This window comes from Castor canadensis, chromosome 4, assembly GCF_047511655.1.
Source record: "Castor canadensis chromosome 4, mCasCan1.hap1v2, whole genome shotgun sequence".
Taxonomy (NCBI): Eukaryota; Metazoa; Chordata; class Mammalia; order Rodentia; family Castoridae; genus Castor; species Castor canadensis.
In genome coordinates, this window is record NC_133389.1 from 147,696,574 (window position 1) to 147,714,799 (window position 18,226).

Below are 18,226 nucleotides of genomic sequence, written 5' to 3' on the forward strand. Positions count from 1 at the left end.
TCTGTGCTGCCCTTTCAACTAAGAAAATTACAGCCCTGTGGTCAGAGCCCCACCTATGCGTTCAGACTGCCAGGGCAGGACACTGCTGGAGTACTCACTGGGTGTGTGACCCTGAACAAGTCAATTAGCCTCCCTCTGCCTGTTCTCTCATCTATAAAATAGGAATCACACCACCACCTAGTCTCCTAATGTGACTAGGAGATTATAAGAGGTGATTCACAGCAAAGGCCCAGCATACAATAAGAGCACAATGAACACGAGCCCTTATTAAGGGAAGACCATGAAATACCAGCCCTCAAGTACATTCCCAGAACCATGTCACTGGGTCCCAGAAAAGGGTCCAAAAAAAAAGCCTTTCTTTTCCCTCCTTCTTTCCTGAAGTCAAGACTGTTGCATGGTGTTTGCTTCCAGACCAATATTTTCAGGACCCATGCAAGGACAAGAGCAGCCCAATAAAATATGTAACATGACCCAAGACCTCACACTATGGGCTAGAAATCCTGCTTTCAAAGTTACAGGATTTCTAGTCTCTGGCCACAACCACAGCTGCCAGCCACTGCCTTTGGCAAGAAGGTGGGTGACTCAAGTGTGAACTAGGATTTGGCAAGGGGATACCAAACCAGAAGGCCTCCAGGCAGGAAGCTCCAAAAAGGCCACCTGCTGATGGAGTTTGTCTACCCACAGCCAGCCTTCCCAGAGATCAATGGGGTTCTGCTGTCATTAGAAAATTCACCTAAGAATAGTGAGTGGACAGTTCAAACAAACAACCCACCATCCTGACTTTGTAACTCGAAAACAAATTGGGGGAAGGAGCCAGGCTAAATGACCACACACTTAAATCACTGTGTGCTTTAACTATATGGCAAAAGGAACATCCCCAAAAAAGTTCAATATTGAATCAATTGCAAAAGGTTTGATGATTATCTTAAGCCAAAATGCATTACATTTTATGTGATAAAATATTTTTCAAACTTACAATTACCTTAGTTTCCAAAGCTATAAATAAACCTTTTAATGCATATGTATGAGGAAATAATTGTGTTATTACATTAATTACACAGTTAGTTGAGTAACTGATGCATAAGGTAACCAGTTCCTCCCAATTGCCTAGAATTTTCCCAGTTTAACACCACAGGCCTGGAAACCCACCAGTCCTGGGCAAACTAGAACAGTTGGTCCCCCAACACTATAATAAAAATGACGTGTGTCCTACAAAGAAGAAAACAGAAAAGACAAATGCAGAAGTTCTAAATGTCAAGTTTGTTTGTTTGTAGCAATACTCCCAGTTCCTTTTCATAGTAGAAAAAGTCTAAAAACCACTGTGGCCTCTCCCTTCCCCCTTACTTTTTACTTTCCCAAAAAAAGGGCATATTCCCTCTCTTGCATGACTTAGAGGTCACTGGAGGATTGACTGCTAAAGTGACCACTGCCACACAGAAAACTCCTGCACCCAGATTTAGCAGGACAGAAAAGGTCCTCTTATTCCAGCCACATTTAAAGACAAGCCAAGGCAATTTGTGATACAGATTATGGACAGCAAAAATGTGTCATCCAAAAAATCCAAGAGCTGTGGCAAAAATCAAAAGTCATCGCACAAATAGGACATTTAACAGACAGGGAAGAGTGGAGTGGCTGTTGGAGCAAGGTGCTCCCCTACAAACTGAGGTAGGGATGGCAAGCAGGTTGTTCACCTACAACGATGGAGCAAAACTCTTGCAGAAGAGGCTTAAACAGAGGGATGTAAAGCAAGTAGGTGAGGTGAAGAACAACTTCTAAGAATTGAGTTTCAAACAAAAAGCAAGACTATATAAGGCAAGAAAGAAACACTTCCTGAACCTAAAAAAAAAAAAACACAGAAACCATTTTTTCTCACCACAACACCCCACCCCATTGAGACCACCTTCCCACCTAGTCTTTTTCTGGCTTGGCCACAAGATAGACTGCTGGTTTTTATGGTATTCTTGAATCTGAGAACTCCTTAGTTTATTTTTTATGCATCAGGAGATAGAACCAAATGAAAGTTAAACATCTCTTTCTTTCTCTCCATAGTTTACTGGTAGAGAAGGAAGAGGGATGTATTTTGAAATACTTTAAAAGACAAACATCTTTGAAAGCCTTACTCTGATAAGCCCTGAAGAATAACTTCCTTTCTTTCTAAGACCACACTTTTCATTAGGGTAGATCTTGATTTAGACAGGGTGCCTCTTGTAACCCTTTCAACACATCCGGTGGAAAGATGGAGGTATTTTACGACCTCTAGCAGAAAGCACAGAAGTCTGGAAGGAGGGAGACAGGAGTTAGTCCTCGCTCTACAGGCTGATAGCTGTGGTTCTTAAAGATTACCTTCACTTCTCTATAGATCTGCTTCTTCAATTAGAAAATGAGAGATTACAGCTAGATCATCTTTGGCAGCCTTACAACTCTAAAGCTCTGTGTGAACTTCTCTCATAAATGTGACAATAATGCCTATCAGAACCATTATGGTACTTGCACATTTAGGAATTAACAAACAAGTATAGTAGTGTGGACCAGCAAAGATGACAGGACCAACACACACTAAAAGTCTGATTTAAAACAAGCAAGTGTCTAACAGTTGGCCAACTTTGTGAACAAAAGGTGGAAGAAATCCTTATATCAATTTACACACACTGTGAAATGCTCAGGAACCAATGAGAACAAGTAGATGCATCACAATGACCAGCTGCTCTTGTTGCTAAATTTAACAATAACAGGGATTTAAGCTCAGTGATTTCTGTGCCCTTCAAACACACACACACACAGAGAGAGAGAGAGAGAGAGAGAGAGAGAGAGACATACACACTGTAAGTACTTAAAGATATCTGAAAATTTTTAATCTGAAAGGCAGAATTAAATCCTTGGAAATCACTGTGGTAATTAATTGCTTATAAGTTGCAGGATGTTCTAGCAAAGCATTAAATGCAACCCACTTGAGGAATCTGAGGTGTTTAATAACAAGGGCTGACATGTTTAACCCCATGTGTCAAAGTGAAGCCTGCCTCTGCGCTTATCAAGACCCCGAAACAATGTTCATTTCACTACCCATAAATAAACGGGCCGGTAGGAGCAAGCTGTTTCCTTTTTTCGTGGAAAGGGCTGCATAGAGTTTTGTCCTGCAACTTGGTTGGGCGCTTGTGTCAATATGCTAAGAGCAGAAGAATCCGCAAAGGGGCTGGGGAAGAAGGGTCTCCAACCCCACAGACTTGCAGCAAGGACTGTCAATCCGATTCGGCAAACAATCCCACCTCCCCAGTCCAGGACTCCAGAACCCTGGGTCTCCTCAAGGAAAGCCACAGGGCTGATGGCCACAGGCAGAAGGTAACCCAGCGCCTGGGAGTGGAGGCTGCGACCTGACTTCACCTCTCACTCTACACAGACCGGCCACAGTTGAGAGCGCGTCTCCAAGGGTCCCCATGCTGCACCACGCACACACGACCTCTGGGCAACTAAAGAGGAAGTCAGGCTGTCACATCAAACGGATGAAGACAGCGGGACCACAGGAGAGCAGGGTCTGCCCAGGTCTTCTGCCCTGGCTAGGGGAGGGGTCCCAGGGTGCGATTCCCTGTCCCCATCATCCACCTTCCTCCTGCGAGCGGTGTGGACGAGCTCCCCGGGGCAGCCCCAGGCTGGCGGCGCCCAGCTGCGCAGTTCGGTGGGAGCCGGGGCAGCGCCGGGAGCTGCCTTGCCGGGCCCAGCCACGACCCGCGTACAACGCCCAGCGCGCGCACCCCGCACCCCGCACCCCGCAGCCGGCAGCCCGCACCCCGGCGTCCCTCCCGGGGCCCGGGCGCGTATGGCGATGGCCCAGGGCGGGGACGGCGCAGGAGCAGAGGCGCAGCCCGCGGCTCTCGGAGGCGCCGGGCGGCCGCACGCCCTCCTCCCCGCCGCGGCGAGTAAACAGCTCCGGGCGCGCTTCGGGCCACACCGCCATCCCTCCGCGGGCTCCGCGCCGCCCCGCGTCCCGCCCGCCCGCCCGCCCCCTACCTGGTCGGTGAGTTTGAGCACTGCCATTCTTCCTCGCCTTCGCGCGCGCACACATACAGGTCCCCGGCCCGAGATGTCACGCCACGAGCCGGGGAGGCGGAAGGGATCGCCCGGGGAAGGGCGAAGAATCTGGCTCCCGAATTTGACAGCCCTCCCCCTGCTCCTCCTCTGCCGCCGCCGCCTCCTCCCCCTCCTCCCGCCCGAGGCTGACACTGGCTCGTGGGCTCCGCAGCCCAGCCCGCCCGCCTGCCTTTCTACAGGAAGTGCCGGCTGCTGCCAGCCGGGCCGCCACTGACATCACCGCGCGCTGGCTCGCTCGCCGCGCGCCGCCTGGCCCGACGCTGCCTCCTGCCGCCCGCAGCCGCGCCTCGCAGCCCGCGCCCCGGCGCCCGCACCTGCCCTCGGCGCACGGCCGCCCGCCCTCCCTCGCCCCGGTCACACACGCGTGCACCACCGATGGGCAAGTCCTCGCGCGCATAATGGGGTGCCACTCAAGCCGCCAACTTTCACCCCGAGACTGCGCCACACCCCCTTGCCCGAACCTCTTCCCCTAATCCGGAATCGGTTGCTCCAACACGCCAAAGCGTCCCACCTGGGGCTGATAGCCTCTTTGTTCGATGCAGCGGGGCCCTGGACACAAGGATGCTTCAGCGAGTGTTGCTCAAACGCTGGAGGGAGGGGAGGTGGTGGAAGGACCAGGAATTCTAGTCTTTTCTTTCACCTTCTTCTGCAGCCACCTTCCAGCCAAGCCACGCATCATGTTTAAGTTCAAACACCTGGATTTCGGGCTGAGGGCTGGAGGTGGCGCAGACTGAAGAAGTAAAGTCTTACCAGATTACAACATTGATGAGGTTTCTCAGTGTTTCCAACACGCCCGATAGACCTATTTTTATGAAATCCAAAGTTACCATGCTCTGCAACAGAGAGCAGACAGTTGTCAAACAGCATGGAGTACAAAGACAGTGGTAATACCCATAAGCACAGTAAGCATTGTTGGAACTTCCAGAGTTTAGAGCAAACCCATTTATCCCTTCAACAACTATGAACTGAGTGCCTGCCTTGTACCAGGCACCAGGCATGGAGAGAAACAGGGAGCATGAACAGGTAAAACACCTACTCTCAGAGGGTGCTCACATAAGCCAGACAGCCACTTCTAGAGAATATAATTACAAACGAAGCATGGGGACGGGGAGCTTATGAAGGAACCCTTGGCAAAGGAGTCATATGACACTGGTAGATGCAGGAAAGCAGGGACCAGAGCTAAGATCAGGAGGAAGAGTTGAGTAGACAAGTGGGAGAGGCAGTGCTCCCAGGCAGCCCCATGTGTCACTGGCAAACCTTCACAGCAAACTAGAATTATGGAGTTCCTGGGTCAAGATCAGACACCTACCTCTGCTGGTCATACACAAACCCAATGGGAATTCTTTGTCCCCACTTCCCTTCCTGCACAAAGATGTCCTGTGAGAAAGGAGACAGGTGATGACAGCATTTGCTTAGCAAATGTGGTTTATCACCCAACCACCACAGGTGGGTGAAGCAGCTAAATCCCAGAGTTCAAGCACACTCCTGCCTTCCCCTCCTCTGTTACCAGAGACACACAGAGACCCCCCCAAAAAAATATTGTCTTCAAGACCCCTCTGGAACACAACACAGAGAGCTTTGGCTGTGCCTATGAGGCCGTTCTTCACCTCAGTTGTTGGTATGTCTGTTGCTAGTATGGTCAGCATGGCTTTGGAAGTAAGCTGAATATGACAGTGAATTCCCTAACCAAATGTAACCATATTTCCAAAGAGTGCTAACAAGTCCAGCACTGGTGGCTCACACCTGTAATCCTAGCTACTTAAAAGACTGAGATCAGAAGGATTGCAGTTTCAAGCCAGGCCAGGCAAAAAGGTAGTGAGATTCCCCCCCATCTCAACTGATAGTTAGGGATGGTGGCACACACCTGTCATCCCAGCTATGAAGGAGACTAAAATTAGGGAGGATCATGGTTTGAAGGCCAGCCTAGGTAAAAAAGTTTGTAAGACCACCACCCCCCATTTCAACAGATAAAAATCTGGGTGTGGTGGTGCACACCTGTCATGCCAGCTACAGCAGGAAGCATAAAATAGGATTGAGGTCCAGGCCTGCCAGGCCAGAAAACAAGACCCCCATCTCCAAAATAACTAGAACAAAAAGGACTGAAAGTGTGACTCATGCAGTAGAGCCCCTGCCTACCAAGCATGGAGCCCTGAGTTCAAACCCCAGTACCACTAAATAAAGAGCGATAACAAATGATTCAATTTGGAGGATTCACTCACTAGCTTTGGCTCCACATGGGTTCACATATACATAAGTTCCTGAGGACATCTCGTGAAGGAGAGAGCAGTTCTCAACACTGCTGGGCCCATTACCTCCTGTTTTTTTCATATTTTACACTTTTTTTCTTTTTTTATTATTGCCATACTGGGGGTACACTGTGACATTTACAAAAGCTCTTACAATATATCGTAGTTGAATTCACCCTCTCCACCATTCTCCTGACTTTGAACATTCCCTTTACTATCCTGAAATGAAATTCATAAGTAATATTATCTACCCACATAAATTTCAAAAAATCAATACCATGCTCTAATTATATAATAAATGGAAACTAAGTATAATTACTATGTATTTCAAAAGGTAAATGATTTGGCAAAATAAAAGATGAACCCAGATCTGAAGACAAAACAAAGCAGTAATAGGCTGGCATTGTAGATGAGAGCACTACCAATGCAGAGCAATACAAATTCATATTAGCAACTCAAATATTAAGATTGGTATTGTCATAGGTGACATGATAGTATGAAAATTCCAAATAAAATAAAAAGCAAAGAATGGTGCTAAAATAATTAATACGGGGCCTTCCCCAGAGAGTCTGGACTTAAAGTTTGTTTAGTTGGTTACAAGCTATACCTTGACCTAATGTTTTCATGGCTAATACTTATGCTTACTAGTCTTGCTTTTAGGGTTTGCCGAAGTTGGCGGTCTATAGGCTAAAGACCCCTGGAGGGTTCTGATAACTGTCTCTACACTAAAGCATGATAAAATATGTTAATGAGAATAATAGCACAAAAACTGTGGTAGCTGGCTACAATGGTGGAAGGTGCGTCCATTGAGCTAGCTCCCTGATTTCTGTAGCAGTGGGATCCTAGGATGACAAAAGCCAAATGGCAGCACCTAACTGGCACAGATAAAGTGGGCACATTTACTATAATGGGCAGCAGAGATGGAGTAGAACTCAAAGGTGTTGACCTCTACAGGGATATTGACAGTGACCTAGATGGCCTAGAATTAAATAAATGGGCAGACTTCTGAAATATCTCTTGATACAGATAACAGGCAAAACTCTACGTCTACCACCTGAAACCTGACAAGACATTAAAATGAAGACATCCTTCTCATCCCGTTTCCATACCTAAGCATTTCACAGACACGGAATCCATTGATTGAAAGGGAGGTTGGTGGCCTTCAGGAGGACCCTGCAGCATTCTCACAAATGCACACTACAAATCCTCATCCCCCAGAGAACTCCGATGTCATTTCCTAAGATGAACTAGCACTCAGAAAAAGAGAATTCCCAGCCAGGCACAGGTGGTTCATGCCTGTAATCCTAGCTACTCAGGAGGCAGAGATCAGGAGGATTATGATTTGAAGTCAGCCCAGGCAAAGTTTGTGAGACCCTATCTTGACTAAAATCCATCACACACACACACACACACACACACACACACACACACAAAAGGACTGGAGGAGTGGCTCAAGTGGTGAGACCACCTGTCTAGCAAGTGTGAGGCCCTGAGTTCAAACCCCAGTGGTGCCAAAAAAAGAGAGAGAATTCACAGACACTTAAGGGATTACTAGACACTCATGCTAATTCCTGGGGATCCAAAATACCACTTTGATTGGGGTCCACCAATCAAAGTGCAAATTTATGACGCCCAGGTGATAAATGGAGTTCTCATCCAAGTATATCTCACTGGGGATCCAGAAGTTCTGCAGATCCCAAACTGTAGTTGCGTATTTGCTCAACTCTTGAACACATAATTAGAACAGGCATGCTCAATAACTAGCAGAATAATCACATTACCTCTCTGACCCAAAGTGAAGCTTATTTTGGAATAAGGGGACAAAGGGAAGCCTCTGGAATTTTCTCTTGCTACCAGGATAGAAAACCAAAAGCAATCCTGCATCCCTGGAGAAGGTAGAAATCAGTACCACCAAGAAAGATGCAGATCTGGTGACACTATCACATTCCCACTATACAGAAGGCACCTGGCTTTTAGAGAATAACTATGAATTTTTATAAATTTAACCAAAGAGTAATGCCAGTTGCAACTGCTGTTCTGTTTGTGCCATCTTTACTGTAACAATAATCACAAAGCTGGGCACCTTTTTAAGAAAAAATCTATTCCAATTTGTGTAGACAAAGTCCAAAAGTTCATCTTTACAAGGCCAGTCATGGTGGCACATGCCTACAATTGCAGCACTTGGGAAGTAGAGGCAGGAGGATAGCCAGGACTAGCCTCACAAAGTTGAGTTTACTGCCAGCCTGGCTACAAATCAAAACCCTGACTCAGGGAGTGGGAAGGAGAATAATGGAGGGGATGAATCAAACCACATATCACAACAAAACCTCCTGTACAACTATTATATACTAATAAAAATGCTTTAAAAAAAGATGCTGACTCAAAAAAATTTAAACAAACAAAAAAAGACTTTACCTCTTTACAGTCTTGTCTGTTGAAGGCAAACTCTCCCACTCTCTGCCATAATCCCATCAGTAGAGACCTTGATTGCTATGTTAAAGACATTGATCTGATTGGACCTGATGAACAGGAAATTGGTACTTTAGATGCTTTAATAAGACATGTGTGACCTAGAGGGTGGAGTATAAACTGAAGAAAAATCACCACCTTAGTGAAGTTACTAGAGGTCCAGAGAGCTGAAAGCTGTCAGGACATTCTCTTGAAAGAAAATCACTGCTCTGGTTTGGATACAGTTTGAGTGTCCCCCGAGGCTCCACGTGTTAAAATTTGATCCCCACTGTGAGGTGTTGAGAAGGTGGGAACTTAATCCAACTATGGCATTGAGAGGTAGGGAGGTGGTAAGGATTAGATAAGGTCATTAGGGTGGAGTCTCCATGATTGAATTGTTGGTGGCTGCATAAGAGGGAGAGATGCACAGACACATACACTTTCTCTGTCTCTTGCTATGTGATGCCCTGCAATACTTCAGGACACTGCCAGTAAGTGTCCTGGCCATCTGGTGATGGCCCTAGTGCTATACCTTGCATCTCCAAACAATAAGTCAAATAAACCTTTTTTCTCTATAACTTACCCAGTCTGTGGTATTACATTATTAGCAACATAAAATGGACAAAAATCTACCACCAACCACTAATAAAAGAGACATGAGACTTGTTGAGTCTTTCGGGATTTTGGAAACAATATATGCTACATATAAGTGTGGTGCTCTGACCTGTTTACCAAGTAACTTCATTGAGAAAAAGGAAAATCTGTAGCAGGACCTTAGCACTCAGAAGAATCAAATATTTGAAGGATCTATGACTAGCAGGGATGCTAGGCTGGGCGCGGTGACTCACACCTATAATCTTAGTTACTTGGGAGGCAGAAATCAGGAGGATTGAGGTGTGGGGCCAGCCTAGGCAAAAAATTTACAAGACCCTCACCTCAACCAATGGCTGGGGGTAGCTGCATGTGCCTGCCATCCCCAGCTATGCTGGGAAGCCCAAATAGGAGAATCACAGTCCAGGCCTGCCTGGGCATAAAGCAAGACCCTATCTCAAAAATACCCAACACAAAAAAGGGCTGGAAGCATGGCTCAAGTAGTAGAGCACCTGACTAGCAAGCTCAACACCCTAAGTTCAAACCCCAGTACCACCACCAAAAAAAAAAAAAAAAAAAAAACAAGGCTTGCTCTATGGAGCCTCTGGTTTACTGGATTGGAGGAGCTACCATGCAGACCTCTTGAGTTCTAAAGCATGCCATGCCCTCTTCTGTAGATAATGCAATGTGCTCCACTTGAGAAATGGAACCTAGCTTGAACGATTGGCCATGAGACATCAAGGGATTATGTGACCTCAGCTGCCATTATGACCTGGGTGTTATCTCACCCACCAGCCATGACATTGGGCATGCACAAGAGCCATCCCCATCACAGGGAAATGGCTGCAGGAGACTGAGCTTGAGCAGGCCCAGAAGGTACACATTGCCTTAGCGGGTGCCTTGGATTCCTTCATACTTACTTCTGATATTGTGTCTCCTCATTTTCAACTCATGGTTGAAGATTTAAGACCAGTTAACTGAATAACAGACAGTTCTCCTCAACATAGTAGCCCAAGCTGCAAGAGGTCTTGCAAGAGGTTCCAGCATTCCAATCCCAATGAAGAAGACTCCTGATGATAGTATTGAATGGAAGTTTTCTCAGGGCAAGCCCTGAGTGTCTACTTTGTCTGGATTGAGTGACGGCCAGGGATAAAGGTCTGCACTCATTTTCAGGCAATTGCTGATAGTTTTGCTGAATAATCACAGAAACTTGCAGAAAAAGGATTCAAAGATTGGTGGCAAGGAGGTCTGGGAAAGACAAGTATGCATGCATTTTTCAAAATAGACACAAAGTGTGAGGATGTTTGCATCCTATGTGGGTTCTCACCATTCAGAGAAAGCTTTCAGCAGCCAGGTGGATGACACATTTGGTGAAGTCAATCTCCACCTACCACTGTGCTTGCTCAAAGTAGCCATGTTAGCCAGGTGTGGTAGCATGTGCTTATAATCTGAGCTATTTGGGAAGCTGATCAAAGAGGATTTCAAGTTGGAAACCAGCTTGGGCAACTTAGTAAGACTCTGTCTCATAAAAAAACAAAAAGTAGGCATGGAGTCAGGAAAAAAGGCTATCCTGTGCTTAAGGTCATGGGCTTCCCTGCAGTTAAGATAACACAGAGATCACAGGGGTACCCACAGATAGGGTGGCTTTTCCAGGGGATCTGGCAACCTGGTAGCTATTGACTATATTGGACCCCTTCTTTTGTGAAGGGGACAGTTATTTATCTCCAATGGAATAGTAGAAATGGATTTCCTTTCTATGCCTGGAATGTTCCTACAATGCTACATGTTGTACCTTATGATATCCTACATAATATTCCTTCTTTCCAAGGAGCTCATTTCACAGCAAAAAAAAAAAATGCAGCAAAGGATTCATGCAAATGGAATTTATCAGTCTTATCATTTACCTCATCTACCAGATGCAGCTGACCCGCAATACTGATGAATACTGAATACTGATTCTGCCACCAGTTGGAAAATAGCTAAAATATTGAAGTTATCTCTTAAAAGATACTGTTGTATTTTGAGTCAGCAACCAATATATAAAACTGTTTCTTTCAAAATCCACAGATCCAAGAATCAAGGCCAGAGGCGTGGGGGTGCAGAGCGGTGGTGGTAGTCATGGTGGTGGCGGTGGTGGCGGTGGTAGAAGTGGTTCTTGTCATCATTACAACCAACAATACACTTGTACAGTTTGTGTTTCCAGTGCCTATAAATTCAAACTCTGCTGGTTTAAAGGTGTTACTTCCCACAAAAGAATGTTTTCACCAGGGGTCACAGTTATAGTTTTATTAAATTGTAAGTTGTGACCAGTACCTGGCCACTTGGGGTTCCACATGCTATGGAAACAACAGGCAAGGAAGAGGTGACTGTTCTGGCTGAGTGACTGATCCCAGTAACCAAGAGGAAGGCTGGTGGAGTGGCTCAAGTGGTAGAGCGCCTGCCTAGTAAGTGTGAGGCCCTGAGTTCAAACCCCAGTACTGCAAAAAAAAAAAAAAAAGTACACAGTAACCAAGAGAAAATTGGTCTGCTACCATACAGTGGGAACAGAGAGCAGGTTGGGAGAACAGGAGAACAATGTTCTACATTTTCTGTGGTACCTCTTAGCTCTTCTACATCCTATAGAAAAAGTTTATGGAAAGCTACTATTTAAAAAAAAAAAAGAATTTAAAGTAGATTCACACCCTTCAAAACTCTACCTTGTTCCCTTTGTCCCTGGTCCTATTGGGGAAAGCTGCTTCTTCAAGTTACTATCTCTGTGCTAATTTTTCACCTCCAACACCTGCTTAAGCAATTCTTCATGTTAAATTATTCCTTTTAGGGCAAGGCTTGTTTTCCTGCCTACACCCTAACTGACACAATAACATACTTGCATTCCTTGAATCGGAAAAACACTACTTTAAAACAAATCAAAACAAAAACATTATATGTATATGTAAAGTGGGTTAAGCTCCAGGCTGAGGTAATTACAAACAAATTTTTTTACCTACACGAATATGAGGTGGCACATTTAAGAGTTCACGTTGCAGAATTCCTTAGCATCTCTCATTTCTACCAAACAAAGGCTGAGAACATCCCCACTCATTGTAATAACCAAATATGCCCCTCGTAGCTCAAAAATATTCCTTAAGGGGCAATCCTAAACCCTCTTCACTAGTCCTACAATGACTGCAGACTGGGATTTAGTAATTCCATCCATATACTACCTCACATTTCAGTCTGCTTGTTTTGTTTACTTGATTTCTGCCTTTTTGATTTATAAATTTAAGTGTACACATACAGGTAGTTGTACGACTATGTATCTGTGTGTGTAATTTATGTGCATTAGTATATGTGTGTAAATATATATATATATAACAAATAAATATAAGAATATATATCACTGTAATGGACCTATGATTTGCTCCCTATTTCCTACCTTTAGGACACACACATATATATATCTATATATATAAAATAGTGAGCCAGACATAGTGACTCACATCTGTGATCCCAGCTACTTGGAAGGCAGAGGTAAGAGGATCACAATGTGAGGCCAACTCAGGTAAAAGTTAGCCAAGACCCTACCTCAAAAAACAAGACAGCTACTCAGAAAGTGGAGATTGGGAGGACTGAGGTTCAAGGCCAGCCCTAGCAAATAGTTCACAAGACCCCCATCTTAACCAATAAAAGTCAGGTATGTGGTGTGCTCCTGTCATTCCAGCTAGGCAGGAAGCATAAATGGGAAGATTGCAGTCCCAGATGGCCCAAGCATAAATGTGAGATCCAATTTGAAAACTAACTAAAGCAAAAAGGACTAGGGACGTGGCTAAAGTGGTAGAGAGAGTGCCTAGCAAGGCTCTGAGTTCAGACCCCAGTACCACAGCTGGGTGTAATGGCCCATGCCTATAATTCTAGCTAGGCAGGAGGCAGAGGCAGGAGGACTGCAGTCCAAGGTCAGCTCCAGACAAAAAGTGAGATCCTAACCGAAAGCTAAACTAAAGCAAAAAGGACTGGGGACATGGCTCAAGTAATAGAGCACTTGCCCAGCAAGCACAAAACCCTGAGTTCAAACTCTAGTACTGAGGGGAAAATAGTGAAATGTGGCCTACTTTAACACCCAGTGGTCCTCAAATTTCATTGGGACACTGTAAAATCTGAGGACTATTATCAACTTTCCTCCACAAAAAGGATCACCTAGACTCACAAAATCTGTTAACTGTCCCTCTCTCCTTCAACCAAACTGTTCAAAAGAGATCTCTCAGGCTGGTGGAGTGGCTCAAGTGGTAGAGCACCAGCATAGCAAGCATGAATCTCTGAGCTCAAATTCCAATACACAAAAAAAAAATACTAATTCCAAAAGAGATCTCTTCATCTCTCCCCCACATACTCTCATCACTACTTTCTCACCTCCTCACCCACTCCAACTGGCCTGGTGCCCCTCACCCACTCCCCCGTAACCACAGTGATTCTGACCAGCTCCAGACCATAGTTTGTCTTAATCTCAACAGATTACTGATCTCCAGATCTGTCCAACTGCCTTGTTCCCTCCTGGATGTCCCAAACCACCTCAAACTCAGCATGTCCAGAAAGGAAGCTATTCTCTTCCCCTAAGCTCACTTCTTCCCCTGTGCTCCCCAACCAGTAAATGACACTGTCCTGGACCCAGTTTAGTCTAAGAACAAAAGCTAAGGTCATCCTTCACCCCTTCCTTCCCACTCACCTCTTACTTCTTCTCCTTTACCTAGTCTAGTCAATTCTGTTTGCTTTGAACATCTTGAGTCTGTCCCAAATTCTCATCTCCAGGCCAGTATTAGTGTTTTCCTGCTTAGTGGCACAGCCTCCTAGCTGGTCTCCCTGGATCCATTCTCCACCCCACCTGCAGGACTAGCCTGGACACATCAAACCCTTCAGTGGCCTTCAGGCTACTTAGAAACACCTGAGCGTGCATGCTGTTCAGTTTTCCCCTCCCTCCCTTCCATCAACTTTCTTGCAGAAAAGCTCCTTGTTAAGTTCTAGAGGGGGCACTATTCAATCTTAGTCTATGTAAACAATGACTTCTGGTGTAGTTCGGTGTACAGCCTGAGAAACTAACCGTGGTGGCCTTGGCCCCTTTGTCGCACGCGGTACACTGTGCTAAAAGCCGCTCCCCCGATAGGTCCTATTTCTTCTCACTCTGAGCCTTTGTATATTGATGTTTCCTGTCTCATCCACCCCTGTCTTCTTCATTTGCTTAATCCTACTTTGTCCTTCAGGTCTCAGTTTAGATATCACCTAAGAAGCTTCCTTTGCTCAATCCAACTCCCAAGTTTGGATTAGGAGTTTCCCTAAGACTTACATTTAGTGCCCACTGCTTGGTCCCTATTGTTTTTAATCCCTTGATCCTATAACTACCTGTTTGCTTTCTTGTCTCCTCTAATGCAGGAACTGTGTTTAATTCATCATTGTGTCTCTAGTTCATTGTATAGTACCTGGCAGTTGGAAGTTGCAGAGTGATACGATTTTTTTGAATGAATACAACTGAGTAAATCAGTTAAGCTAGTTAAACCTTATTTAACTCTGGTCAAATAAGGATAAAGGATAAGGATAAAAATGGACATGTAACAAAATGTATATGAAAATGCTTACGAGGGCCAGAGGTGGGGTTCAAGTGGTAGAGTGCCTGCCTAACAAGCGCAAGGCCCTGAATTCAAACCCCAGTACTGCTAAAAACAAAATGCTTAAGAGCAGAAAAAATAAGTAGATAAGAGAGAGAAGGAATGATGGATATGGCATTACCAAAATGAAAAAGTAACACGGAATGAGATGACTCTAAGGACAGAAACATGAGAAACACTTTGCAGCCTATATATTTGAGACCTAATGCTCGAGCTGCTGGACTCGAGCTGCTCGACTTAGTCCTGGACTAAAATGAACAGCACATGCTTCCAAAGATAGGGCAGGTAGGAATGAATTTAGTATATATACCTTCTCATATAGATGAAGACATATATATTATTTCTTTCTTTAAGACCAAGTTGCTGTCGAAAGAATGGGAGAAAATCTTTGCCAGCTTTCATCCAATAAGAGACTCACATCCAGAATCTACAGGTAACTCAAAAAACTTAGCCCCCAAAGAATCAATACCCCAATGAAGAAATGGGCACATGAATTAAACAGGGAATTCTCAAAGGAAGAGGTACAAATGCCAGTAAATACATGAAGAAGTGTTCAACTTACCTGGTTATAAAAGAAATGCAAATGAGATTCCATCTCGTCCCAGTTAGAATGGCCATAATCAAGGGTAATAACAACAACAAACGCTGGTGAGGAGGTGGCAAAACAGGACACTTATACACTGCTGGTGGGAATGCAAATTAGTACAACCACTGTGGAAAGCAGTATGGAGATTCCACAAAAAACTAGAGCTAGGACTGCTGTATGATCCAGTGATTCTGCTCCTGGGCATCTACCCAAAGGAACATAAGACAAGATACAGTAGAGACACTTGTACACCATGTTCATCACAGCACTATTCACAATAGCCAAGCTATAAAAACAACCCAGATGCCCTACAACTGATGAATGGATCAAGAAAATGTGGTATATATACACGATGGAGTATTACTCACCCATAAGGAATAATCACAATATGTGATTTGAACGTAAATGGATGCAATTGGAGGGCATCATGTTAAGTGAAGTAAGCCAGGCTCAGAAAGACAAAGGCCACATGTTTTCTCTCATATATGGAAGACAGCTCCAAAAGATAAACATATATACAAAAACAAATATGATCTTATACAAACTCATAGGTGGAACATGTTTGTAATAGTGGAACTGTTCTATGGAACTTGGGGAGGGGGGAAGGAAAAGAGAATGACAGAGTATCAACATAACTTCTGTGTAGATAGAGGATATAAGGATATGTATTGAAAGCTACTGAAAAATGGTGGGTGGGAGGTAAAAGGATAAGGGAGAGAAATGAAGGGGGTTGAATGGACCAAAGTAAAGTAGACTCACAGCAGAGACACATTGAGAAGCCCTTTGGAACAGTGACTTAAATATTAATGATAAAAGACAGGACTGTAAGATAGGTACAGTAGAGTGGGAGGCAGGAGATGAATGAAGGAGATTCAGGTGAGGGTTTATGGCAGATGAACTTATTATACTTACATGCAATAGAACAAAGAAACCTCTTGCAATTGCTTTAAATGGGTAGGGAGGGGGTGATCTAACCAATGTGCAATATAAGCCACAATGAATCTGCCCAAATATATCATAATTTTTTTTTAAAATTGTAAAAAAAAAAAAAAAAGATCAAGTTGCTGATGTTTACCACCTTTTACATTTGTATTAATTAAAAACAGACCATGTTGCTGAATATGGTTGTAGCATGGGCACAGGAAGTCACATGATTAAAAACAGCTCTTTAGGGCAGATATGGTGGTGTGTGCCTGTGGCTCCAGTTAAGGGGGAGGCATAATTGCAGAATCACAGCCTGGGGCCAGCCCTGGGCAAAAATCATGATACTCTACCTGAAAAATAACTAAAGTTAAAAGGACTGGGATCAAATGGCAGAGCACTTACCTAGTGACTTGGAGGCCCTGAGTTCAACCGCCAGTACCACCAAAAAAGAAGAAGAAGATGAAGAAGAAGAAGAAGAAGAAGAAGAAGAAGAAGAAGAAGAAGAAGAAGAAGAAGAAGAAGAAGAAGAAGAAGAAGAAGAAGAAGAAGAAGAAGAAGAAGAAGAAGAAGAAGAAGAAGAAGAAGAAGAAAGTCCATACTACATCTAAAGGGAGAGAGAAGGAAACCAACATTTACTGAGCCTCTACTGTGTGCCAGGAACAGTGCCAGGTGCCGCAGTTCCTTCCCCTCCCAGACACAGCTAATTCCACCTGTTGGTTCAAGTCTATACTTCGTTGAGGTCTTGCCATTGGACATCCTCTTTGAAATGATGATGATTTGTTTGTCTCTTCACTCTAAATTCCTTGAATTAAGATCCATTTCAAATTCACTTTTTCACCTCAAACACACAGTCATATATATGCCTTCAGTTAAATTTTTATTAATTGAAGTTATCTCTTCTAATATATATCTTAGTATATATTAAGAAGTTAATGCTTTCATCATACTACACAACAGCTCATACATTTTCATCACCCACTAAATAAATATATAGCAAAGTAGTTATGTCAGTGTTTTGCTATGTTTTCAGACTGGAGCTCTCCCTCTTAACCTCCAACCAAAACCAAAAAGATCATGGAATCAGTCTACAACATATACTATGCACACTTTTTAAGATCTTTGCAAAGCACTATTTTAAATAATGTATTAATACATGCAATTATCTTTAAGTGGATTATTATTAAGATGATTGTCCCCTATTTCAGAATAGGACCTAAATCACACTGCTCATAGAGGATTAAACATTGTGCATTCTGAGTCTCTAAGTCTATATCTTCAAAGTGTTTTTCTTCCCTTCCCAAACCCAATGTAATTAAAACACACCACTGCCCTTCTGCCTAAGAAATGTGTACTGTACATGAGAGAGAGAGAGAGAAAGAGGGAGAGAGAGAGAGAGAAAGAGAGAGGAAAAATAATTGGAAAGTAGAGGTTCATCGCCATCTTGGATTTCAAACCAGCTCAAATTCATGAATTCAATAGTTTTGAACCTAATCCAACTCCTCTCAAGTTCAAATTCACTTGATATTGGATATATTGTGACATACTGTTTTGGTAGAAGAGCATTTTCATAAATGGTTCAATAAGCTCTTTGGATCGTGTCTAACTCCTGTAATGCAAGATTTGGAACACATAGTGGTAAATGAGTAAGGAACATATGTAATGCATTTCTCAAGATATGCGTATTTTCAAAAACTCATTCCGCCAAGTCTATGGTT

General features: G+C 44.0%; 1 protein-coding gene across 6 annotated transcripts in view; it reads right to left on the reverse strand.

The window, feature by feature from the left end:
• Ankrd44 (ankyrin repeat domain 44) overlaps positions 1-4,184 on the reverse strand; it is a 295,040-nt gene extending 290,856 nt beyond the window's left edge. For all 6 annotated transcript variants that reach the window (XM_074071329.1, XM_074071327.1, XM_074071326.1 and 3 more), the window contains exon 1: positions 4,003-4,184. In XM_074071329.1, coding sequence (XP_073927430.1) covers positions 4,003-4,029 — 27 coding nt within the window. In that variant the 5' untranslated portion in view covers positions 4,030-4,184. The remainder of the gene's footprint in view (positions 1-4,002) is intronic.
• Between the last annotated feature and the right edge of the window lie 14,042 nt (positions 4,185-18,226).